General features: G+C 40.2%; 3 protein-coding genes and 1 long non-coding RNA gene across 10 annotated transcripts; 2 read left to right on the top strand and 2 right to left on the bottom strand.

The window, feature by feature from the left end:
* Window positions 1-387: 387 nt before the first annotated feature.
* Window positions 388-10,674, bottom strand: LOC116728315 (E3 ubiquitin-protein ligase TTC3-like). 3 transcript variants are annotated; one of them, XM_032576338.1, is made up of 14 exons: window positions 10,521-10,674; window positions 8,295-8,362; window positions 8,188-8,221; window positions 7,130-7,286; window positions 6,972-7,053; window positions 6,535-6,588; window positions 6,226-6,361; window positions 6,026-6,111; window positions 3,072-3,166; window positions 2,714-2,776; window positions 2,473-2,527; window positions 979-1,168; window positions 800-824; window positions 388-711 (listed from the first exon to the last, which is right to left on the bottom strand). In XM_032576338.1, the coding sequence occupies exons 2-14, from the start codon at window positions 8,349-8,351 to the stop codon at window positions 570-572; spliced, it is 1,176 nt and encodes a 391-aa protein (XP_032432229.1). In that variant the 5' UTR covers window positions 8,352-8,362; window positions 10,521-10,674; the 3' UTR covers window positions 388-569. The 3 variants fall into 3 exon arrangements, with proteins under 3 accessions (XP_032432229.1, XP_032432228.1, XP_032432230.1); XM_032576337.1 differs by lacking the exon at window positions 10,521-10,674 and adding an exon at window positions 8,696-9,319; XM_032576339.1 differs by lacking the exon at window positions 10,521-10,674 and adding an exon at window positions 8,696-9,316 and having other exon boundaries at window positions 1,012-1,168.
* A 942-nt stretch (window positions 10,675-11,616) lies between these two features.
* On the bottom strand, window positions 11,617-16,046 carry LOC116728316 (uncharacterized). Of its 3 annotated transcripts, none has more exons than XM_032576342.1 (4): window positions 15,861-16,046; window positions 14,236-14,674; window positions 13,468-13,752; window positions 11,617-12,256 (listed from the first exon to the last, which is right to left on the bottom strand). In XM_032576342.1, the coding sequence occupies exons 2-4, from the start codon at window positions 14,560-14,562 to the stop codon at window positions 11,678-11,680; spliced, it is 1,191 nt and encodes a 396-aa protein (XP_032432233.1). In that variant the 5' UTR covers window positions 14,563-14,674; window positions 15,861-16,046; the 3' UTR covers window positions 11,617-11,677. The 3 variants fall into 3 exon arrangements, with proteins under 3 accessions (XP_032432233.1, XP_032432232.1, XP_032432234.1); XM_032576341.1 differs by having other exon boundaries at window positions 14,236-14,671; XM_032576343.1 differs by having other exon boundaries at window positions 14,251-14,671; window positions 15,861-16,045.
* On the top strand, window positions 13,759-25,457 carry LOC116728318 (uncharacterized). The gene is made up of 3 exons (XR_004340977.1): window positions 13,759-14,231; window positions 17,499-17,500; window positions 25,443-25,457. It is a non-coding gene; the product is annotated as an uncharacterized LOC116728318 (long non-coding RNA).
* rabgef1 (RAB guanine nucleotide exchange factor (GEF) 1) lies at window positions 16,664-22,975 on the top strand. 3 transcript variants are annotated; one of them, XM_032576329.1, is made up of 9 exons: window positions 16,664-16,792; window positions 18,470-18,654; window positions 18,725-18,924; window positions 19,487-19,653; window positions 20,267-20,348; window positions 20,452-20,584; window positions 20,854-20,945; window positions 21,180-21,436; window positions 21,830-22,975. In XM_032576329.1, exons 2-9 carry the CDS (start codon window positions 18,476-18,478, stop codon window positions 22,244-22,246), a joined length of 1,527 nt encoding a protein of 508 aa, XP_032432220.1. In that variant the 5' UTR covers window positions 16,664-16,792; window positions 18,470-18,475; the 3' UTR covers window positions 22,247-22,975. The 3 variants fall into 3 exon arrangements, with proteins under 3 accessions (XP_032432220.1, XP_032432221.1, XP_032432223.1); XM_032576330.1 differs by having other exon boundaries at window positions 16,701-16,792; window positions 18,391-18,654; XM_032576332.1 differs by lacking the exon at window positions 16,664-16,792 and adding an exon at window positions 16,824-16,843.
* Window positions 25,458-25,734: the final 277 nt, after the last annotated feature.

The raw sequence follows: 25,734 nt of genomic DNA, 5'->3' as shown, positions 1-25,734 counted from the left end.
ATTTTTCATGCTGCTCAGAATAAAACCCAAAACTCATCGAGACGAACACGGAGCGCAGATCCGAAACGATTAATCGGTCTAATCTTTTATTGAAATAATCCAACTAATTTAGTAATCCATTAATTATAAAACTAATTGATTACAGACTAAAATATGGTGAAAAAAACAGTTAAAAAAAGGGGAAGAAAAATGAATATTTCTATGTTGTTGTTGCATTTTAAATGTTTTTCTTGTTAAAAAATAAAATTATTTGGTTATTTGAATCTTAATGTATTTCTAATTTTGTATAAAGGTGCACCAATTTTTAATCCAATAAATTGATAACTAAAATAATCAGCTTTCCACCTTGAATAGGTTCAGAAAATCTGTTTTCTGTCGATTTTTTTAAACTCATTTCTCAGTTTTACTCCAAGATGTTGGAAGAAAAACCTGCTGCTTACTTCAATTATCGGGCAATAAAAATACAGAAATTAAAAAATAAAAACAGAAAAAAGCAGGAATTGATTGAGAAAATGAGAAATATTGCTAAAAAAAACATTTAAAAACTGAAGGAAAACATGAGTTTACAGCTAAAACCTAAAATGAAACCTGAGGCTGTAAAAGCAAAACAAACGTGACTCACTCACCTTCGCAGCTAAACTCCTGGTCAGATTGTTTTTACCGCCTGTTTTTGTCGGCTGAGGGATTTTCTTCACCAGCCCAACCTTAAAGCTGCAGCGAGTTAAAAACAAGCAGACAGTTAACGACCGACAACGATTATTATTAGTTACTGTGACAGTAAAAAGGTCGACGGACGAACCTGTGAGGCCTCTGCGGCAGCTCAGCTGGAGGAAAAGCAGAGCAGCGTGAGTTTCACTTTCACAAACAGGAAGCAATAGCAGGCAGGAGCTGACTCACTTCCTGCTGCCATTCACCAATCAAACAATAAAACACAAATAAAGACTGGAATAGAAAGCCACTTCTGGTTTGGGCCCAAACCTCCCAGCTGATAGAAAGGAGTTGGATCGGTACCAGGCGGCGGCTCCGGCCTGAACTTCAGGAACTGCTGGTCCAGATCTCTGAGTCCCTCCGGGTTTTCTCTGCACAGCCACCGGGCGGTGCTGTTGGCCTCCAACGCCAGGTCCATGGCCCCAAGACAGAACAGCGCCTCGCAGTACCGATAGTGGCCCTGTAGGGGGCAGCAGCAAAAACCTCAGGAGAGAAAAAAAACACTGCAGCATAGTCCAGTAAAATGTCGCCAAAAACCCAAAATCCAACCCATAAAACATCTCTAAAAAACCCGAGAAAAAAAACAACTAAATCCAACCGATAAATGATCACCGACCCCCCCCCAAAAAAAACCTGATAATAAAACCTCGCTAAAGAAATGAAAAAAAATTGAATTTAAAAAAACAAAACAAATAAGAAAAACGGTTCTATACAGGATTCTCAGAGTTGAATTTTCTACCTCTACAATATTCTTACTACCAACACAAAATCGTGATGATTTCCTCAATTTTGGGAGATCGGTGGATATTTATGTGAAGCCGATCTCATCCTCTGATCGTTTCTACTTCAGCAAAGGTTTAAAAATCATCTCTGTCCTCTTCTGCTCTGCAGTGAGGGGTCTGACTGACAGACCGACCCACCAGGTCAGGTCTGCAAGCCTGTAGTCATCAGTAGTGACCTCACTGTGACCAACAGAGACTTTCTTCCTATATTTAACGACATTTCAATCAAACAAATTTCACTGGCTAAATTGAAATCGGTTAAGGTCAAACCTTTTATAGATTGATAATCTGTGAGAATCTGCAGTCGGTTCACTGACCATGTAAAATGACGGCTCATGTAAAACTTTATCTCACTTACTTGAAGGTCTAACTGTGACTTTAACTAGACCAAAACCTCACATGTCAAAAACAGGAAGCACTATTTTTAGTGCTTATCCTAAATCTTTAAGACTCAGGATATTTGTTCTTTTAAAGAATATCAGTAAAATGCAATGACATTCTAATTTCACAAGCTGATGTTTTATTCTCAGAATATTAGTTTGCTACTAATCGTCAAACTAGAACAACTCGATAACAAGGTGCAAGGTGTCATATTTCACAGGTCATTGAACAGTTTAATAAACAAATGTCCATGTGCAGCGAGGCGACCGACACACACAGTGTCAGATCATGGTCACCATTAGAGCAGCAGTTTAAATGAGCTGATCAACCAGCGCTGAGTTCAGATCATCTAACAATCTAAAAAACATCCAGCCTGGAAACAGGAAACTGTTGAGGACTGAATGTGTCCTTTTACTGGCCTTAATTTGAGCTCATTTAATTTACTACCTTTTACTACCGCGCAGAGACCCTGAAGAAAAAAATAATAATCCAACCGATAAAACATCGCCAAAAAACATGCAAAACATATTAAAGCATATTTAAATAAGATGAATTATTAATTAGGAAACCCTAAGCAGTTATTAGTTCAGCCGGATTGTACCTTCGCCCAGAGCGGGTCGATCAGAACGGCACGTTTTCCATCTCCTGCTGCTTTTCTGCAACAGGAAAATAATATTAAATACAAAAATATACACATTTCTGTCCATTTATACAAAGTTTAACTTTTAAACTTAAGGTTTTTATTACATGCAGATCATGTAAAATAATGACAAGATGAAACAAAGAAAATTATAATTTTGCATAAATCCAAAGTTTTTGCAGCGATGGTTGATTTTACTCACAGATATTCCTTCTGCTTGATGTAGCACAGCGCTCTGTTCCCATACAGGATGTGATTATCAGGACTAAAGCAAGGAGCACAAAATTATCACATTCAGGACACAAAATACAGTTCAAACTGTTTTTATCACCAGCAGAAATGTTTGCTGCATTTTTATATTTTCTGGTTTAAAACTGAAATCACAAAATGACTGAAAGTGACTTCAGATTGACTCAGCACATAAAAACTTCTCATAAAACAAAAAACATGGATACTAATGAAACTTTTACTTTATGAAGAACTTTTATTGGAAGTATTGAGAGAAAACATTGTGACATTAGCGGTTTAGAAACATCGTTTCATCGTTGACAGAAACTCACTAGCATTTGATGGCGTTGGTGTAAAACTTCAGAGCTTCTGCGTACTGCTGGGCCTGAAACTTCTCGTTCCCAAGGATCTTCATCGCTTCACTTTCCTGAAACAAAAGAATCTGGGATGTTTTCACAGTACAGAAACAAACTTGTGCTATACAAACGTAAGGAAACGTTTATCACAAATTTATTTTATTTTTCAAACTGTAACAAACAATATTTCAGTCTAAAGACAGAAATGGATCGGCTGACGTTCTGATCAACGTATTGATCACCAATAACAGAAAACATCTGTTAGAGAGCTGGACTCATTCATTCACTCATTCATTCATTCACTCCTTCATTCATATGCAGGCATTTACCGACTACATTTTAAAATTATTGGTAGTAAAACAGTAAAAAATGTTGGGTTATTTTCATAACCCAATTTCTGGGTAGAAGCTGTTGGGTCAGTTTGACCAAATATTGGGTCAAAATTCATAACTCAAGAGTTGGGTCAGAAATTTACCAGAACTCTACGGGTTGAATATTCTGTTGGGTCAGAGGTTGGGTACATTTACCCAGTCGGTGGGTTACAGACGAAACGTGGAAGAAGCCACGCCCCTTTTCACAAGCCGCCATGTTCAACAAGACTGTGAACGTTGCTCCTCTACTTTGAAATAAGACATGGTAAGTAAAAAGAAGATCAAGTTTCAACGTGAATTAATAAATGGAATTTATTTACAACATGTTTGATATTTATTTTTATGGTTATTTAAAATGTTTATTACAGTGGGTTGCTCTGACAGACAAAGAGCTTTGGTTTTGCTGCAACACGGCTGCTGAAAAATTAAAAATAAAAAGATGAAGGGGAAGGAAGAGGGCACAATTTGTCAAGTGAATTAAATTCAATTGTTTAATATAACTTCAACCATATTTGTTCGTAACTTATCGTAGTCAAATTTTTAAAAATCGATTTAGTTTTAAAAGAAAAGATAGTGGGCTTAGTTCACCAGCAGGGGGCGATATGCGCGCTTCCTCAGCGGGTTGAAGCCACGTTTTCCAACACCAGCAGTAAAGGCGTTGGAGAGCGAGCAGAGCTGTTAATAAAGTGGGTATATTATGTTTTTTGGAAAATAAAATAACTTTCACAACATTATTAGGCGATAAATTAGTTGTGTAAACTTGAATTATGTGCTTAATTACAAACGGGATCGGACTTTTATCCGCTCCCACTGCAGCAGTTCTGTCAGTTGACTGGGTGGAGCAGCTCGTTAAGAAACGACTTAAAAGCAAAAATAATTCAAATAGAAAGAACTCTTTATTTTTACATCTGGAATCCTGATCTTGTCTCCCCAGCAAACTTGATTCTCTTTTCTTTATAAGTGGCAAAAACCAAATAGTCCATCAAAGAAGTAACTTCAGCACTAAGTTAGTGTTTAAGTTAACTTTATCTTGTAAATTTAATGATGTGTCATTTTATTTTACTTAGTGCTACATTTATTTCAAGGACCATAAAAATTACTCCAAACTTTTGAAATTGCTGGTTAATTACAAATTATTTGCTAGAAGGTTGAATTCAATCATTCTTAAAGTTTGATTTGTGTTTTTGTCTTTTCTGATAGAATTTATAATTTTACATCCAGGATCTTCAGGAGAATTAAGCGAAACCCGAACTCCTTGTTCTCAACGAAGACCTTCTGTTTGGCCAAGAACATGAGTTTGCTCCCTCAAGGCATTGAAGCCAAGAAGAAATGTTTTCTAAACTGGTTTCATGCTTTTAGTTACTGTAACATTTTAACACTAGTTTCTGATCGATAGAGAAGGTGATGTAGCCCTGCAGCTGCTCCACCTTACACATTTGGGAGAAGATTTTCAGTCCCATCAACCTGGAAGTTCGGATGGTTTTATTGATATCCAGGCTGTAAGTCCACCTTCATCTCTGAATCATGCTCAAATTGTTTGCTGTTTAAACAAGTTCATCACTACTGGCCTGTTTTTTCTGTCTTCTCTCTCCATCCGGTTGGGACAAACCTGGTGGATCATCTACAAAATGTGACAACATAGAAGCCGCAGTTTCTACAAGTTTTACTTGTAGTTTGCTTTAAAACAGACTTTTTACATGAAATGTTTTCTAATGTAGTAACAGATACTTCTGGAGTTGTAGTCAAATAATGACTTGAAGTGATTTAATTATATACTGTTGAAACAACTTCTGTTTTGTAACTTTTGTAAATGAATTCTGCTGACTATATACTGTATTTATCACATGGAAATAAAAGAAGCTTTGAATTCAGATTGTTTTTAATCCTGTTTTTATGTGATGAAATTTTAAATAAATAAATCTTTTTTTTACCCAAATATAGTGGTATAATAACCTTTGTGTTGGGTCATGAGTTTCAACCCAATTTTGGGTCAATTTAACCAATTTAACCCAACCTTTGGTTAGTTGCCATAACCCAATGTGTTGGGTCGAACCATCAACCCAGTTGAGATAAAACACTCCAGTGTTGGGTCAATATAAGACCCAGCATTGGATTACGAATTGGTTTATTTTTTAACCCAGAAGTTTTTACTGTGTATAAATGTTTTGTTTTTATGTCATTAAAAATAAAAAAACTCAAGAAAATGCATTAAAATGTCCTACACTGCAAAAAAATCTTACCAGGTTGATTCAGTTCACTTGAAATAAACTTTAAATAATTTTTCAGTTTAATATAAGAGCTTGATATTCCTTAGTATTGATGAAAGTTCTAGTTTCAGCAGGAGTGAATTTCACTTAAAACATGAAAATGTCTCGTTAAGGAAACTAATCTGTTGAATGAATATTAGATTTATTGACTTAAAACAAAATATTTTGCTTAATAGTTACTTATTAGTTAGTTTTGTTTTATACAGATCTTTTTTTCCATAGATCAGACCAAACAACTTGTTAGGATTTAGTGCTTTTACAGTTTATATAGTGTAGAGGATTTGATTGTTACCATTGCAGACGACTCATCAGGCGGTGCCTTCAGGGCCCTCATCGTAGCGTCCAGGTTGTTGCTCATCTCCCGCATAAACTTGGCATCTAAACAAAAAATAATTCACATTTTAGAAATTATTTGTTTTTAATCAAACGGAAAACCTTGCACTCTAAAAACCTCACACTCTTGAGATTTTTCAATTTAACTTGGCGCCTCACACTCTGAGAAGATGAAGCCGAATGTTGTGTAGCAGTTGGGGAATCCTCCCAGGCAGAGCAGCTGCTCCCGTCTGAACCCATCGCCCAGCGTCTCCAGCCAGCGCACCGCTTCCTCCAGGATCTCTGGAGAGCAGTGCTGCAGCGGAAAGTCTCCATGTTACTGAACGCACCAGTACTGGCTAACTAACATATACATAATCAGCAGAAGATTTTTATTTCCTCACAGCCCGACTTAAATCAAGTTGTTTTATGAATGAAAAAATGTCGACAATAAGATGGGAATCTGTGAGCCAATCAGGTGCAGCTTACCTGATGCAACATGTTGCAAAAAATGAAAACGTGTCTGGAGGAATCCCTGTCCAACTGCAGGAGAAACAGAAAACATTCAGAACAACTAAACATCAGGAAGAGAAACGCATCATGTTTGGAACAAAACAGCTACAGAACGAATCAACCCGGAAAATTTAGCAAAAATATCTGAACATCTGATATGTCATCAAATCAATGACTATGAGCAGCTAGCTGATAGAGGCTAACCCAGCTAGCTGATAGAGGCTAACCCAGCTAGCTGATAGAGGCTAACCCAGCTAGCTGACAGAGGCTAACCCAGCTAGCTGATAGAGGCTAACCCAGCTAGCTGATAGAGGCTAACCCAGCTGGCCGACAGAGGCTAACCCAGCTGGCCGATGGAGGCTAACCCAGCTAGCCGACAGAGGCTAACCCAGCTAGCTGGAGGTGGGACTTACACTTGCCACTTCCAGGTGCAGCAGAATCATTTCAACCACCTGAATCCTGCGGAGGTTCTCCACATCCAGCATTTCACTTGTCCTGCAGACAGAATAAAATCTCAGCGCTTTGCGACGATTCCCATCTGATCTGTAGCGGCGGGCCGAGCTGCGCTCACTCTTCGTTGATTAAGCCAACTTCTGCGGCCCAAGTGAAGGTCTTGGAGATGTCTGGCTGCAGCAGCGTGGGAAACCAGAAGACGCAAACTCTCATCCGCTGAGTGCCTTCCTTCTTGGTCTGTAGGGGGATGGAGCCCCACTGGCTGAACACTCTCTCTGGAGGAGCAGGAGGCAAAATGTCGCTTTTAACTGGACATATTCATATGAGATTAGCTACCATAGTTTTGCCGAGGAGACGCAGTTCCACGTCACTGTGCCACCAGGTGACCTTTGACCCCATCCCGCCACTGAACAGATGCTGAGAACAGATCAATGCGTGGATGTGCCAAAACTTTCTGAACAGAAACTGAAGTTCTTGAAGAGGAACAATCTAGAGTTATAAATCTAGAGCTATATACCTAGAATTATAGATCTAGAGTTATCACATCGCCAGTTCTTCCATCAGTTGCCCCTTCAGCCAATCCAGCAACTTTCTTGATATATTGAGCAACATTTCAGACAAAACACTGGTTTCGGCCAAAATCGGAATCGGTAAGTTAGGTTTTTTATAAAGATCGGTAGTCGACAATCGACCAGAAAACTGCAAACGGTGCAGCTCTAATTCACACAAACACAAAGTTTATTCTTCAAGAATATTCTCATCTGAAATTGATTTCTACAGGAAAAACTTAACTACTAAAACTGATCACATTCTTGGCAATAAGTTACATTTACTCGTAGCCTCGTGGAACAAAAAGTGGAGAAAATAACATTTCCAATCAAACTGCCATTTTTCTAAAATAATTTATCAAAACTTATGGTGATAATTTTTCACAATACAGTAAATGCCCAACTCTGTTCCATCTCATTTTCTGTTCATGTTTTTATCATTTAAGGCTTTTTGAACTTTCCTGTTGATTAAACATAAATTAAACTTGAGAAGCTTCAAAAATGAAAACATTCCTCACGAGTCACAATTTAAAAGAAAAAGAAAAAATGGTGGAAAACTTTCATAATATTTCATTTTAAGTCAATCCTAAGAAACACATTTCCTATCAAAGTTTTAAATCTTTCTTACCTGAAAGGTTTATTTTGATGTCCCCGTGAGATTTCTACGACGCCAAAAGAAAAACTGGTTTAGATGAAGAACAAAACAAACATGGAAAATGTTTGTTGGATTTTTACCAGAAACTTCCTGTTGCGGTGGAAACCCCAATCGCTGTCCGAGTCTGAATCCGACATTTTGCTCAAGTCTGTCCAAACAAAGTTTACAGCATTACAGGTTTTACCTTCTACTCTAAATAAATGTTATTTTACAATAATATTCAAACTCCTTTGACTGGCATTTTGACTAATTCTCGTTTCAGACCGTCATTTGTTGCAACAAGTTGCTCATTAACATTAAATCTTGGCAGGAAAATTTAAAGTCATGAAGAAAGCAAATAAATATAAATCATCAATAAGGGGAAAAATAACAGCAAATTCACATTATTATTTAATGTTTCCAATCATTATATTGGACCTAATATACCGTATAATGAGGCGGGAACATTTCTGAACGCAGTTTTCTTTTTCTAAATAATAACCTGGCATTTTGACGGTGGTGCAGATTTCCTAACATTCACTGTATTTATGTGAGCTGGACGTTTTCCTGTCCTGTGATGGCGGAACAAAACATAGAAAATGACAGACAGATGTGCACACCAACATTAGGTAAAACATTTAATGAAACAGAAACTGGAAGTGGAGTCGGCCTGAAATCAGAGACGGGCTGCTGCCAGGAAAACATTTCCTCTTCTGGTTTAAATAAATCCTCCGATAAAAGTAAAAACGCTCCGCAGGACCGACGACTCTGCCGCCGCTCAAATGTCTCATTTTATAACACTGGAAGTTTTTCATTAAAATCTTACTTTAAAATGTCAAAGAATTTTAAAGTTTGTCTGTTTATGTTTCCAACATAACATAAGCTTTATGTTTATGTTGGAAACATAATATAAACTTTACGTCTTTAATCATGGAATATTGTCATTTTATCCAGTTTTATAACTTTATGATAGAACATTAGGAAGACACCAACATGAATATTTGGGCCGATGTTGATAGTTGATATAAATATTGTCCATATTAAAGATAAGCGATATTTATCAGTATCAAACATCAGAACTGCAACAAATGATTATATTAGTCATCAATTATTCTAATTAATCGAATAAAAGAGGCCATTGTGCTGAATTTAAGCCTTTTATACAATATTAAAAATCCGACAAGATGCAAGTAATTTATTTCAAATAAAACATTTTATTGCCTACAATGCAGCATAACTTGATCATTTGTAGCAAAAATATAGATTTCTAACATCAACATGTGGAAAGCTCAGACTTTTCTGCTGATCTGTTCATTATTATTACTTTGACTTATGCCAGGGATATTTGACTGTTCAGCTGAAATCTTGACTCATTTCCATCAACGATGCACAATTCAGCGGTTTTGCCGCCGGTACCCATAAGGAATACCGGTCGATATTCATCATTTATTCCCATCGTATTGCCCTTTATCGGCGTTTCTGCGCAGCATCGCGGATGTTTAAAGCAGCGCTGCGGTCATTTCTCCACTGTATTATGAAGGTAGAGATGATATCGGCCATATTAGGACTGCAGCATATTAATAGTGGATATTTACAAATGTTCATATTGGACAATCACTCATTACAAGAGAAACGAACTGAGTAAATACCCTTTATGCTTCCGCACTATTTTGCCCCGGGGTTATAAGATCGTAAACCAATATCTGCCCCTCCCTTGGAAAGCAAAGCACCGGACTGCACGTCCTCCTGTTGTAAACTAGAACACACACAGAAACAGACCTGAAACACGTGGCATGGAGTCGGTGTGTTTTCTGCGCCAGTTTCTTTTCCCAATAAAATGCGGCTCCGCCACTTTTAAGGAACCACGTGTGGGTGTGGCGGGGACCAAACCTGTCTGGCTTCGGTTCCCAAACAGCCAAAACTGCTCAATATGTCCACTACTTACAGAAAAGCTGAGCAATAACCAGGGAAGACTGACATTAAAAAGCAACAAGGAAACAACAACCAATAGTCAGAGTAACCTAATGCCTGAAACAACTCACCACCCCATTGATGCAACATTAGCATTTTAGCTCACTTACTGACTTCCTTACAGGGCCAACATCCTAACAAGGACATAAACTAAAGCCTTTCAAAGTTATTAAGTGCATTTCCTTTCAGAGTTCAAGCTATTCCAACACTGTTCTAGATTTTCTCAGATGTTCGTCACGTTTCAATCCATTATCAGCCTTTTGTTTTAGCGCCTTAGACCGTTAGCTAAAACTAGCGATTCAAAATGTAATCGAAATGTTTTAAAGCGATTGAAAACAGAGTCAGACACAACCTACCTTATGAAAACTGCTGATAGAAGGTTTCACGGTGATATTCTGCCCTCCTCAGATCATAATGTGTTGAATTGTTTTCAGGCGCTTCGTAAAAACAAGTAGCTACACGCATGAAAAGGGTTTTCTTCTTCTCCGGCGCCGTTTTGCAGCCTAAGCGAACAGCGCCCCCAGCTGGCTTTATTTAAATCGGAAGTCTGTAACCTTTACACTTTGTTCCCGAGTCACCGGAGAGAAGGTGTGGACATTTCATCACAAATGTTGGATAAACAACAAAATAAGAGCTGTGTCCTTCAAACTGTGACGCAAGATTGATCTTACTAATCAATACAGGATGAATATATTAAAAACAAACCCCCAACTGTAAGTTTTCAAAAATACTTTCTTGATCTTAAAGGAATTTTAATAAGTCGCAAAGAGCATCCATTACATTACATTTTCTCACTGACCTTTTGGGGAAAAATCATTTCAGGAGTAGTTTTACTGCAGAATACATTTTCTTTTGTTTGAGTAAAATTATTATGAAAGTATCGCTAGTTCTATTTGAGAAAGTCTTTTGGATTCTCAATCCAGTGCAAATAACTTCACTGAGTAAAAAAATGAAATATTTTAACCAAAGTACTTGAGACACAGAGACAAACTTAGAGTTTATGTTTAAGTGAGAGCTCTTGTTTGTGCACAATGTTTTCTGTTTTCGTGTTATTTTCCATCTGCTGAGCCTGGTGAGTCATTTATAGATCAAAAAGAAACACTAAATATGTCACTATTTATGACGCGTCTTCTATGACTTTGTATGTTTGTGTTTTTATGATTTAAAGCCTTGTTGCTGGAATGTACAATACTAATAAACTTTATTCATTGATTGATTGAATGTAAGCATTTGTTTCATGAGTTTGCAGCAAAAAATAATCATTTGAAAGGAATTTCTTCTGCCTTAATTTTCTATTTTGTTATCATGTTATTTAAAAGGTTTTTGTAATTTTAGTCTTTAAAATATGGCGGAGTGTTAGGGCCACACTAAGAAAAATTAAGAATTAAAAAATGTAATTACAAGAATAAAGTGTTGTAATAGTGTGATGATAAAATCATAATCTTACAAGAGTAAAGTTGTAATTTTATGACTTTATTCTCTTGATTGTATTGTTTTATGTTCCTCGGTCGTCTTAAGCTTCCATAATTTGCAGTTTGTTGTTTTCGCTCTGCGGCTGCGACCCGGACGGGCCGTTTCTCTCGGTCCGGTTCGCTCGCAGCTCAAAGTGCTGCCTCTGCCTCAGCAGGCCTCGCAGAACTTTCTCCGGATACAGGAAGAAGTTCCTGTTGCGCTCCAGGTCCTGCGCCTTCATGATGCGCGTCACCAGGGCCTCCTGGATGGCCGCGGACTCACAGGGCCGATGCCGGACGCTGTGACTGACTTCCTTCTGCGGCTCGATGACCAGCAGACCCGGTTGGCTGAAACACGGCGCTGCTGAAGCATTTCTTCCCACAAGCTGCCCGCAGCTCCTCTGGTCGCCTGCCGTCGAGTTGGCTTTGGCATCAGCTGGGTGAGCCGTCACATTCCCCATGCTGGAGGCGTTGCTGTTTTCCACGCTGCTGCGTTTTGGCTCCAATGTTCCTCCAGCTTCAGTCTCCAAAATGTTTTTACGTAAATAGGCGAAGTAGCCTCTAATGAGGTGATCTAACCCCGTCTTATAGGACAGACGCAGAGACTCGATGGACCCAGACGGCACAGAGTGAAGGCGGACCTGTTGGAGAATAAATTCAGATTTACTCTGTTCCTGCTTTCATCTCCAACAGGTTTGAATCCAAAAACAAGCAGAACTGGAGGAAAAAGCAGCTTCCTATTACCATTCCTTGTTTATTATTAATTAACTGGGATAAACATCAAAGTTCTGGTTCAATGTCTGCCAGGCCTGAAGTCTCCTAAAACTCATAACATGCAATATATGGCAAAATACAGGAAAATACAAAATAATACGGCATGATTATCCACTTCAACCAAACAAATAGATCTGTCGTTGGAAAGGGATGTGTACATGACTATAGAAACAAACCTTAAAAAGTTTGGTGAGTTTTTCTTGTTAAAAGAAATTTTCTAAATTTTCTAGGAAATTGGAAGAAAATGTAATTTCTGAGCAATAAAATCCAGATTCAGGTCACTGTTTCTATAGAATGCTTGCCGAATTTAGCCAAGTTTTATGAATTAATTAAAAGCAGATTTGTGTGCAGCAAAATTAGCATTTGCATATACATCACATCATTATTTAAAGACAAATCACTTGTGTTTTTGCCAACATTTTCTGCTGTGAGATATTACTTTGTGATAATTTCTTCCTAACTAAATATAGAAAGTCCTTGTCTACATCAGACGTCTGTACTGTTTTAATCTTGAACTGATGTCAGGGGCCACACGCAATCAGCATAGGGCCACTAGAGGCCCCTGGACCGCAGTTTGGACACTCCTGCATAAAGAAATACATTGAGAAAGTACTTTTACTTAAATACTTTAAGTACTTTTAAAAGCGAGGTACTTCCTTTTCCTCAGGTGGTTTTGCTTTTAGAGTACATTTGTCTGTTTATTTCTTCTTTCACCTGAAGCTTTTAGAAAAACAGTTTTTACAAATTTGTTAAAATTATTATGCACTGACTCTATGACACAGATAATCTGGGACAAAACAGATCGAGCTCGTCTGCCTCCTCCCACTGCTCCCAGTACAAACTGCAGAAATACACCAGTCAGTCAGAAACAACCAATCAGAGTCAGGAGGCGGGGCTTAGCACTGTCAATCATGCTCAACGCCAAGCGAGTACATGAGGTTGCGCTATGCCCCACCTCCAGACAGCAGCAGCAGGTTGATCTTTGTTCAGATTATTTATCTCATAACAAACATGGTGTCAGTTTGAATGCAGAGTTTTGTAGAAGTTTGATCCTCCACGGTTTCCTGGTTCGGCTCACCTGGTGGATCCTCAGGTGCAGGTGAAACGCGGCGCCAGCCAGCCACTGCCGCATGGCCTCTGTGCTCATCCTCTTCTTGGTGGTCATCCTCTCATAATGGTCGATCAGCTCCAGGTTGAGCCAGGAGTCGTACAGCTCGGCGGCCTCCGCCATCTTCTCCTCGTCGTTGGCGACGGCGGGGACGAGGTGCAGGTAGCCGTGGATCATCGATCCGATTCTGGACGAGGCGCTGACGCCGAACACCCTCGGAACTTCGGATCCCTGCGGCGAAGCTGCAGCGTGGACCTGATGGCAGCTTTAAAAGTTTAGCTTCATGGACATTACAGCAGAGCAGCAGGGCCGGACTCACCCGGTCGTGGCCCTGGGCTGGAGCCGGTTTGGTGCCCAGTCCGCTGCACAAAATCTCTCCTACTGATTACTGTAGGTGATCCTGCAGCTGTAAAGCTCCAAAGATTCATGGAGTTCATCTGATCAATCAGTTTTATATAAGACACAATGTAAAGCATAAATTCATTAAAAAAATTGAATAAAAGTAATCTTTGGAGCCCTGGGCTACCGAAACTGTAAACTAAAATCTGTCCCAGGCCACACTAAGAAGAATTACAGAAAATTACAGAAAATTATGAGAATAAAGTCACAGAAGAATAACATCATAATACAATGACTTATGACTTTATTCTCATAATATTACTAACTTTATTTCTGATATTTATGTGTTATTGTTTTGTCCTTAATACTCTGTTGCTAAAACAAAGAATTTAAACGTACGTGTATTTGACGTACATGTTGGGCCACCTGGTCAAACAGCAGGGACAGGGCCAAGGCGACGACCCCTACGCCTCCGTTCGCCACCCTGCAGCCGCTCAGCTGTGCGGTGAGATTCAGGTGGAAGGCCGCCTGCTGCTCGCCGCTCATGCCGCGCTGCAGGAAGCCGTACCGATGCTGCAGGGCGGCGGCAGAGTCCAGGGACAGGAAGGTGGTGAGCACCGGATCCAGGGAGATATCCGGGACGATGTCGGCGTCTCGGGCCACAGAGAACAGCTGCTGGACGGTGGCGGCAGAAGGAAGGCACGGAGACGGAGCCGTCAGGATCATGGCAGACACTGAGCTCCAGCTCAGAGATATGAGGCTTAGCTGTGTTTATTTGACCCAGGCAGGCGAGTTTATCGGCTCCAGTCCAGAGATCTGTCACAGATAGCCCAGTCTGCTGAAGAGCAATTCGTTTATTAGACAGCCTGAACCTAGAACCGAGGATTGATTAAAGGTTGAACAGGTTAGGACATTTCTATGGCCCATGCAAAACATGTTTATCACATTTTTTTATTTCAATCTTAGATAATGAGATTTCAGGTTTTTGAAATGGCTCACTTTCCAGACACCAACACATTAAGTTATTGCCACAAAACCATTTTTTAAACACTTGGGTTGTTTTTAGAAGCAGCGGAGTCCCAAATGGAAGAACAAAAACGTGCAAAATATAAATTTTACCTAATAGGTCTCCCAGGGCCGGCCCTAGCCTCCATGGGGCCCTAAGCCACATGTGGTTTTGGGGCCCTCTAGTTCTGCTAACAGTGTGGACCAGGTGCAATCAGCAGTCTGATCATTCACACACCTGCTATAAACTTATTGCATCTCTAACAGTGCTGTTTACATTATATAGATGTATAATATAAGATACATTTATTGGCCAACTGGTTTATCGACCAGTTGATTTCTGGGAGCCGATTTCCTTCATTTTGGGGCATCGTGATCGGCTGATTCTTACATGTGAAGCTGATCTTATCTTCATCAGCAAAGGTTTAAAAATCATCTCTGTCCTCTTCTGCTCTGCAGTGAGATGTTTGACTGACAGACCGACCCACCAGGTCTGAACGTTTACAGCTAACAATATTCACCTCACTGTTACCAACTCAGTGACTTTCTTGCTACATTTAGCAACATTTCAGACAAAAAAAAATCACATCAGCCAAAATCAAAATCAGCAGGTCAGGCTTTTAAAGATCGGTAACCAGGGATCGGCCAGAAAACTGCAATCGGTGCAGCTCTACACACATTCATGACATTCTTTGATTAAATTAATTTCTCTTAAGCGTTACTCCAATAGCTAAAATGCAATTTATACCAGGTGAGACTTTCTCCCCTGAGAAAGTGGACCGGTACCGATACTGGACTGATTCTGAGCCTTATTAAACACGGTTTGAAGCCAAAATAGCTCAGAAATATCCAGAGCCACCATGAGAATCAACTCATTTAAAGTTTAAACTCTAGCATAGAGACCCTAGCATAAATGTTTGGCTGCTGAACTGGACCGGTCCAGGTCGCTATCAAGCTAATGTTCTGTTAGCAGCTTTACTAATCTTTACATTACATTAGCAAGACTCATTAAAACAAACCTTTATCTTGGCTTTTTCTATTCTTCCTCTTTCTTTTCTCCCTCCCTGAAGGATCAGTCCTTTTCTGAGACATAGTTTTACTAACTTAACTTCTGACCGGAGCTTTGGACCTTTGGATGTTCTGCTCGGCAGCTCGTTACCGGCGAAGCGTGCGGTACCTACCGCGGCCACCAGGGGGCCCCAAGAGCAATTTATTTATTTTTTCTTTTTATCCATAAAATAAAGATTTCTACATTCATTATCAAATATATATTATTGTAAAAACAAATCCTTCATAGTGAAATTGTGTGTTTTTGATATTATAATGACATAGAAATTAATACTAAAAAAAAAAAAAATCAGCTCCACTGAGGGGGCCCCTTGGTGGCCCTAAGCGGCTGCTTAGTTTGCTTATGCCTTGGGCCGGCCCTGAGGTTTCCTTTAAAAAGGCGTAACGGTTCTCCTGTGACTCTAGCATGAAACTTACTGCATTATGACAAGGTTACTTTAAATACTAATACCCAATTTTAATTAATTTCAAAGAATTCTGTTAATATTTTACTTGCAAGTAAAAACAAAAGAAACATTTGTTGTTATTCTGCCATACTTCCGGCAGAATATCCTGATGTTTCGTTTCTCGGTCTATACGTCACGGAATCATTTGCTTGGGTTTCGTGACGTCACTGACCAAACGTTTAAAAATTGGACCTTGAATCAGCAAACACAAGGAAATCACCAACAATCGCAGCCACGAAACACTGATTAGTTTTAAAACTCGTATTGGTGAAGCTGCTCTGACCGATAAACAGACGTTTCTGGGCCACAACCCATCGGACGCGCTTCGCTCAACGCGATTACGTCATTGCGCGCCTCTTCGAAGCGTGCCCCGTCATCGGTCGGGGACGCAGAGGGGGAGTTGGTTCGTTCAGTTTCTGTCGGTGAAAACATTACAGGTGAGTAGTCAAGCGGATCAACGGGTTTATAACATTTTAATCCGACAAAATGTAAGTATTCGGTCTTAAAGGGGAGGCCGTTAGGACTCTTTACTAGCTGCTAAATCAGAGCTAAATCTGTTAGCCGCCTAAACACCCGCAGTTTGTAGGAAATATGTCCCAGACATGAGCAAATTAATGAAGACAGATATATGAAGGATATACGTTTATTCACCGAGCGACAAATCATAGGTTATCTATAAAGTGTAATAAGTTAACTCAATTACAACAGAAGTCCTTAAAGTCCAGCAGATCGCAGCTAATGCTGAAAAGCTGCAAATGCAGATCTCTAAATGATTTAAATGGATCATTTATTGACTAAATCATGCGATTATAAAGACGTTAAGTTAACATTTTCATTAATTACCCTTCTGGGAGCAAACAGGCGGATTTTTGGAGGGTTTAACCTTATTTTATTTCTTCTGACTAGCATTGCTTTAGTTGATGTTACATGTTTTCCATCCTAACTCTTATTATAGAGAACAGAAGAATAAACATCATTTTATGTCACTTTTGAAAGTCTCTGATAGGAGAATAACAAAGTCTCAATCATCTGGACCGTTTTTGACAAAGTGATGTTATTTATGTGAACTTTATTCATTTTCAGCTTTAAAATAAACCTTTTATGTTGCAGGAGCGTAAAATTACTAAATTAGTACAAAATCAGTGGTGCTGGACTTGATCAATAACAGTTATTTTAGATAAATGTTAAGAATCATTTCATTCATACTGTGTACTATGTCTATAACATAACAGAGGAAATTAACTACAAAGTATTTATTTAAAACAAATAAAGTAATTTAGAGACATAATTTCAATAAAAGCAAATAAATCTGAGAAGCCGATTCAGCTACATAGTTAATCAAATTAAACTAAATCTTCTGAACTCAGTGGAACCGGGACGATAAACAGCCGATTAAGTAGAAATTTAAAGAAATAGTTGATCATTTCGGTGACCTTAGTAGATTCGGAGGCATTTCCATTTCCTCCTGGGTTCGTCACTTCCTAAAACAAAACAGGCATTTTAGACTAAAACTGTTCACAACTTGAGGAACTTACTTTTTCATTTATTCATTTCCGTCAACGTTTTCCAATGCCAACTTGGCAAAAGAGGAAGGAAGAGAATAAAAACTAGATTTTGTCCTAAAGATGGTTGGAACAAGCCGCAATCTACACGTTCACCGCTAGATGGCAGTAAAGCAACACTCTCCTCTTTTCATTCATTTGATAAATTAATGAACATTCAGTATCATGTAGTGGAATAAAACCAGAGCATCAAGGTGAAAGAAAACCACAGAAACACTAAATGCAAATAAAAGGAGCAAGTGTTTCAAATGAAATACCATTTAGATACTATTATCATAGAAATAATAGATAGTATTACCCTATACTATTATCATAGTATTGTTATTTTTCTTCAAAATGTCTAAGATAACCTGAATGAGTAGAATAGACAGACGTTCAACACCAGAGTCTACTGCCTAAAGTTCAGACTGAAGCTCTGTGAAGGGAAGTTCAGTCATTTATTGATGAGTTTCAGTGTTTGTGTTTATTTCCAGCAGAGGAAGTTATTAAAGAACATTTTAGTTCAAACTGAGACACAAACCAACCAAACAAGCGGAGCATTTTCCTCTCCAGGCCACCATGAGTCAGCGGACGGAGCGGCGGGGCATCCACGTCGACCAGTCGGACCTGCTGTGCAAAAAAGGATGCGGTTACTATGGCAACGCTGCATGGCAGGGCCTGTGCTCCAAGTGCTGGCGGGAAGAGTACCAGCGGGTCCGGCAGAAGCAGATCCAGGACGACTGGGCCTTGGCGGAAAAGTAAGAGCAGCCGCCGAACATGGCCGCCGTTTCAGCTCAGTGCGCCCGGCTCAACGTTTCCCCGCCGCAGGTTACAGAGAGAGGAGGAGGAGGCGTACGCCAGCAGCCACGTGGCGCACGGCGCGGCCGCACCGGGTCACGCCGCACCGGGTCACGCCGCTCTCACCCCGTTCTCAAAGTTTGAGGAGAAGAAAACCAACGAGAAAACTCGCAAAGTGACAACGGTGAAGAAGTTCTTCAGCCCTTCGTCTCGAACTGCCACTAAGAAAGGTGCTGCTCGCTTCGTCCCGCTTCGCCTGTCTGCGTCTGAACTCAGCTGCTGATTGGATCGGCTCCATTTTTAAACTTTTTATTTTCACAGCGTGATACAAACAGGGCAATAAATCAATTTTGTCAATTGATCACAGTTTAGGTAGTAAATTGGTTTAGAAAGATTTAATTCCTGGAAAATCTGGATTTATTTTCCACCATGAACTCTTTGGGTTTCTGTAGTTCAGGGTGATGTCATCACCCGAGGCGGCCATCTTGTTTGATAACTGTGTTTTACAGCTAAACCTGCTGCAATAAGCAATTAATCAATGATAAATTAAAATTAGCAGAATAATTTCCATTTGATGGTGAATATTTTTCATAATTCTTTTCATTTCTGGTTCAGTTGTGTTTGTTTTTATTTCTCTTTTATTCTACAGTTAATTAATCTATGACTAAATTAGTTGATTTTAATAATTGATTTATTAAGATTAATCGCGACTAATGCTATTAATTGTTTCAGCCATTTACAGGAAACTCTGAAGGAGAGAAAGTCCGAATGATAATCCCTTTTTCTGATCAGAGCCTCCGGAGGGAAAGTCGGCGTCTCCGTCCATCAGCCGCCGCGCCAGCTTCGACTCCGACCAGGTGTCCAAAGACTTCGTGGAGTTCTTGAAGAACCTTCACAAACCCGGCAGAGAGATCCACAAGCAGTGCCGGGCCTTCCTGGTCAGCATGTCCAGCAAGAAGGTGAGGACGGATCGTTGAGCTGCCAACCACCCAACCAACCCATCAACCAGTCAACCAACCACCCAACCAACCCATCAACCAGTTAGTCAGAATAGTATTGGACATTTATTTCAGGAAATTTCACACAAATGGTTGTTTGAAAGTCGTTATTTCTGGTTATTATTTCACTGACAGTTAAAACAATATTACATCTAACCCAATTATTGTAATGGCTACAAATTATTTTACTAACCAGCTATGATTACCAAGTTAGTTCACGATTCTTTGAATAATTATTAACCACGAATAATTGTGATTATTACTACTAATCCATTAATACGTTCAAATCTGATCAGATCAATAAAAAACTTTAAAAATAAAAATGAGTTTAATGAAAAGTTTAGGGTTCTTTTAAAGAGACAGCTTAACGTTAGCCGCTAGCTATTAGCGTGACTGCGTGTGCTTAACGTTAGCCGCTAGCGTGACTGTGTGTGCTTAACGTTAGCCGCTAGCTATTAGCGTGACTGTGTGTGCTTAACGTTAGCCGCTAGCTGTTAGCGTGACTGTAGTTCTGTGTGTTCAGTGTTAGCAGTTAGCTGCGTTAGCCACTAGCCGTTGTGTTTGCTCTGGACAGGACCTGGGAGCAGACGAGCTGTCGGAGTGCGTTCAGGATTTCTACCAGAGTTTGGCCGACCGCCTCATGAGCCATTTTAAAGGTGAGCGCAGCAACGCTACCTGGTAATTATTCTAGATGAATGACTCAGCGTGACCTGAGCCAGCCACCAGGTGGCAGCAGCGTCTCACCGGGTTTCTCATCAGGGTCGTCAGAGTCGGTGGATCAGGTGATGGACCAGGTGGAGAAATACATCATGACCCGCCTGTACAAGAGCGTCTTCTGCCCAGAAACCACGGACGATGAGAAGAAGGACCTGGCAACCCAGGACCGGATCAGGTCAGCTCTTCATCGCTCTCAGCATCACCTTCATCACTTCCTGTGTAACTCGTGTTCGTCTCAGGAAACTCCGTCTGAAAGTTTTTGTCTGCATTTTGTTACCCAGCAGCATTTAAAGCTCAGCTCCGTGTTTCTACACGAGAACAGCTGCACACTGCATGTCAGCGTCCCCTAGGTGGCACTTCACGCACCGTGCTGAGCCTTGTTATCCCCCAGGGGGCGCTGCACTGAGCCGTTAGCCTGACGCGGTTAGCCTCGTGTGTCTGCAGGGCGCTGCACTGGGTCACCGTCCAGATGCTGTGTGTGTCCGTGGAGGAAGAAACGGCCGAAGTGTCAGAGAACGTGGTCAGAGCCATAACAGGTGAGAAACAACGATTCCATCAGCCAGTTAAATAATTAGGATTATTTCTAGAACTTTACGGCTCGCTTTGCAGATATTACAATTTACATTCGTAAACGTTTCCTCCCTGTTTCAGTTTAATGCGATGGGGCTGTTTGTTAAATGGCTGTAAATCATAATGATCAGTTTTAATAAGCGGTAACCATGGCGACAGCGTTGCTACTGAAGGCAGGCAAACCTGTGGTCTGGTTGCAGACATCATCGAGATGGACTCGAAGCGCGTTCCGCGGGACAAGCTGGCCTGCATCACTCGCTGCAGCAAACACATCTTCAGCGCCATCAGGATCACCAAGAATGAGCCGGCGTCCGCCGACGACTTCCTGCCGGCGCTCATCTACATCGTGCTGAAGGCCAACCCGCCGCGGCTGCAGTCCAACATCCAGTACATCACCCGCTTCTGCAACCCAAGCCGGCTGATGACCGGAGAGGACGGATACTACTTCACCAACCTGGTCCGCTTCACTCCTCACTCGTTTATCAAGAGAGAAACTGAATCTGTTCGGTTCAGTGAACTGGAACTGAGTTCATAAGTTACAGTTCAGATTCACCCAGAACAGAACAGGATCCAGTGAAACTGTAAATGTCAAATTAAATTCAAGTTTGCTGTTTAGACAGATTTAAACGTGTCAGCAGATTTTCTACCAGTCGGTCAGGAAGCCATGCTTTACCTACCAAGATGGCGCCCATCACTTCCTGTTCAGACCAGGGAAAACTCTGCATCAGAAGGCTGGTTAGCAATTGCAGCTAGTTAGCACAGTAGTTAGTTAGCGCCTCTGCAGCTAGTTAGCGGCTGAAGCTAGCTGCGGGCGGACGGCTCAGCGCTAACGGTTGTGTCTGTGTTGCAGTGCTGCGCCGTGGCCTTCATCGAGAAGCTGGACGCTCAGTCTCTCAACCTCTCCCAAGATGAGTTTGAGCGCCACATGTTGGGTCACGCCTCGCCCCGACGCAGCGGCTCGGAGGACGGACGGCCGGACGGCGGTCCCGGAGTCAGCGGTGCCGCCGGCCCGGTCCTGGCCCGGCTCAGCCACAACCTGCAGATGCTGTCGGGTCTGAGCGCCCGGCAGGAGGCCGTGACGGCGGCAGCGCTCGGCCTGCGGGCCGACCTCCTGACCTGGACCGACGGCGTCCGGCGGGATGTCCGCCACATCCTGGACAGGTATCCTCTGGACACCAAGGCCTCCAAGGCTTCCGCCATCGACGCCAACAACGTGGACGGCGAGAACCTGCCGGCGCCCATCAAGCCCCGCATGTTCGTCGGCTAGAGAGGAAACTTGAAAACTTTAGATCTGACCTCGGCGCCGAGGAGGCGGACCTGCATCTGGAAGCAACACCTGAAAACTGATTCAGTTTCATTGATTTATCAGCAGATCGTCACACAGCTGGCAATCAATCCATTTGATTGATTAATCAAATTTGGGGTTTTAAAAGATTTAATTTTGGGGAAATCTGTTTTTCTTTTGCCGATGATCTCCTTCTGTAGATCAGTGATGTCATCGCGCCCAGATGACATCACTGATCCGGGGTAAACATTTAGCACTTTGTTAAAGTCCAATAAAGTGAATCTGTGAATATTTGATTAGTTCAAATATTTCTGCATTAATATACATTCAGTTTAAATCTATGTGACTGAATCTGTTTTGATTCATTTCAGAATCACTTTGTCTTAATAAAATGATTCTGATTTTTGTTTTATTTCAAACTGAACATAAAAACACCTTTAAAACATTCACTTTTATTTATGGTACATTTTTGTTTTTAGCTTGTGAATAGAGGGATTTTAACTGATTTTTACTTTTGTTTGATGAGAAATTTGAGAATTTGCAAATGAGTTTCCCATTTCGTTATTTTTAATTTGTGTGCCACATAACCTTTTCTTTGGAAGCAAATAAAATAAATGTATTAAAACCCAAAGCTGACAATAGAGCAGATTTCCTGTTGAATTATTGTGAATTGTTTTAGAAATTTCTAAAAATAAAAACATAATTTCTGCATTTGTGACTTAAGTGTTAAATATGTTTAGTGGGGCAATAAGCTTAAAATTTATGTCACTAACTGTAACAGAAACCGTTTAATTGAAATGTTAAAATGAAAATGTGTTTAGAAGTAAGAACTAAATGACTTTTCTTTAAAAGATTAGGTTAGAGATTAGATTAGATAGCATTTATTGTCATTGAACAGAATTCAACGAAATTTCCAGGACGGTTAACATGAAAGTATTAGTTTAATATTTCACAAATGGTCAAAACATTTTCGTTTCGGTGAAATAAAGATTATTAATGCAAAAACTTTGTCAAGATTAACTTTGCCTCATAATGTCCAGCTAAACATGCTGCAGTAAGTTAAAGTTTTTGTTTGTTAAAAGAAGTTACATGAAACTATTCACTGTAAAAAGGCATAAACTGATTTTACTCCTGCTGCCATCAAAGCAAATTTCTGTTAATTATTTTGGTCAAAATTCTTCTGCATAGGGTAAATGGCATAAATGTCTGAGTAAATAAGAATGAGATTTTTTAGAACCCCGATAATGATAGTAAGGCCAGCGACCTCTGCTGGCGGAAGTGCAGACAGATAGGAAATTTTTCCCACATATTTTGGGAATGTCCTAAGGTGAAATGATACTGGGAAACGATAAAAAGGGAAATAGGAAAAATATTAAACTTGAATACAACCTTTTAAAATCCACAGATTGGTCCTAGACGATGCTAAACTTCTGGCAGAAGATACCAATACAAAATATATGCTGCGAGTCCTGGTGTTGGTTGCTCACTGCAAACTGGCTGAAACCACATCCACCGACCCTAGAGCAATGGGTCCAGAGACTGAGGACTGGCAACTTGATGGAAGAACTAACAGCAACTCTGAGACTACAGAAAGACATTTAGAATAAAAGATGGTCCTCCGTAAATCTATACCTGGAAAATCGGCCCTGATTCTCTGTAGGGGGAGGAGGGATCTGGACTACGCATATTTGAAAGTTGTATCTGTAATTATTTCGCAATGTAAAAATACATAAGTGTGGACTATGTCAAGGAATTGTTAAATAAAAATTCTTCTGCACATTTGGATAAAAATCCCATCTGGTTTAGATGCTGGAGGGATTTAACTCCAAACTGTCAGACAGTGATCACACGTAACCGTGACGACACCGCGCTCACGCGTAACAAAGATCAAAGTTTTGCACTAGGACAAGATGTTTTATTTTATTTTCCGGCTGTGATCAGAATTGGCGTATTTTGCTAAACTGCAATGGAAACAGTTTGTTCGCATCACGAGTCACATGACCAGCAACTGGACGTTACTACTGGTGGAAACTACGAAGAAGAAAACGACAGGAAGTGGGAGGAGGAGGATGGGGCTGCTGTTTTTTAATGACTTATTGTGTTAATAATCTTATTCGCATGTAATTTTATAACTTGCATAAACTCTGTAACTACAAAATTGTTTTTTTAACATTAGTGGAATATCATAAAATTTTGCCCAAATCTGTAGCGTAAACGCAGAGTGTCGTCTAGTTGGTGAGAAATGAGCCGTTAGCATCAGGAATCCTGCAACAGCAGCTTCAGTCAGAGGCCTCTTCAGAGTCGCTGTAAGACTGACTGCTACCAGAGATCCGTCCTGCCAACAGCATCACCGCCACAGATATTATAGAAGATATTATATAAGATATTTGACTTAAATGAGACAACATTTAATTTCCTTTTGAATAAATAAAATGTTTTTGAATCTAAATTGAAAAACGCTTAAGGTGAATTTATTTTATAGAAATTGCTAAAATACAATTTTGTAAAACAAACAAAATGTTTAAAACAGTTTCAAAAACTGGGATATTGACTTTAAGTTTATTTCACAGCTTAGCTGTGGCTACATGTATGTATAATTTTTGAGGCACTCCAGCATACTTGGCATACTTGGCTATTTCTAAAGTCCATCTCAAACCCTTGATTCTGTCACCTCTGACCTCTCCCGGCTGTTTCCGGCTCCGCCATCTTTTATCCTCATCGCACCTGTGGATGTTTTGAAGTCCATCGAGCCTTTTGTCCTCAATTTAAATAAAAAAAAACAACTAAAAACAAGGCTCCCTCTTTCAGGGTAGCTCAAGAATATTGTATTGCATTTAAGACAAGTTTGTTTAAGAGCTGTGTTATTGTATTTACTGTTATCTTCGTTTTATGGATGCAAGTTATTGATTGAGTTAATCTAAAGTTGATTAAGCTTATCGATCGATTAATGTTTAACTGACAAACGGTCATTTTCTTAAAAATTGTAATTTTCTCTTGTATCAAAACGGCCGATCGTCTCTCCATAACACAAAGGGTTACATTTTTCACAATATGCATAAATTAAAACATAAAATTTTAATTTACTGACTGAATAAACAGAAAATCGTTGTTTTCTCACATTATTAGACAACTTAAACACGTATAAATAAACAGCAACCTCCTAGCTTTTGCTGAATAGAAAAATGAAATAATTTAAACTTTCCGTCTTCGCAGCTGCTGGTTGAAAAGTTTCCGCTGTTCGTCTGAATGAGCGACACGAAGCTGAAACCGCAGCAGCTTAAAGAAACAGAACCGAATAAAGTTCATTTCCATCCAACACCGAACGCTGTTCGGAAAGTTTCTCTTTCCGGTTCCGGGACAGTCCGCGATCTTTACTTCTGCATTAACGTCTCGCTTTAAGGACGACCAGCGGCGCCCTCTGCTGGATGGCGGCCAAAGTACAGCACTGAAAGAAGGTCTAACAGCGGACA

The sequence above is a fragment of the Xiphophorus hellerii genome, chromosome 11 (assembly GCF_003331165.1).
Source record: "Xiphophorus hellerii strain 12219 chromosome 11, Xiphophorus_hellerii-4.1, whole genome shotgun sequence".
Taxonomy (NCBI): Eukaryota; Metazoa; Chordata; class Actinopteri; order Cyprinodontiformes; family Poeciliidae; genus Xiphophorus; species Xiphophorus hellerii.
Note: the sequence above shows the minus strand (reverse complement) of the source record. Positions and strands in the feature narration are given on the sequence as shown.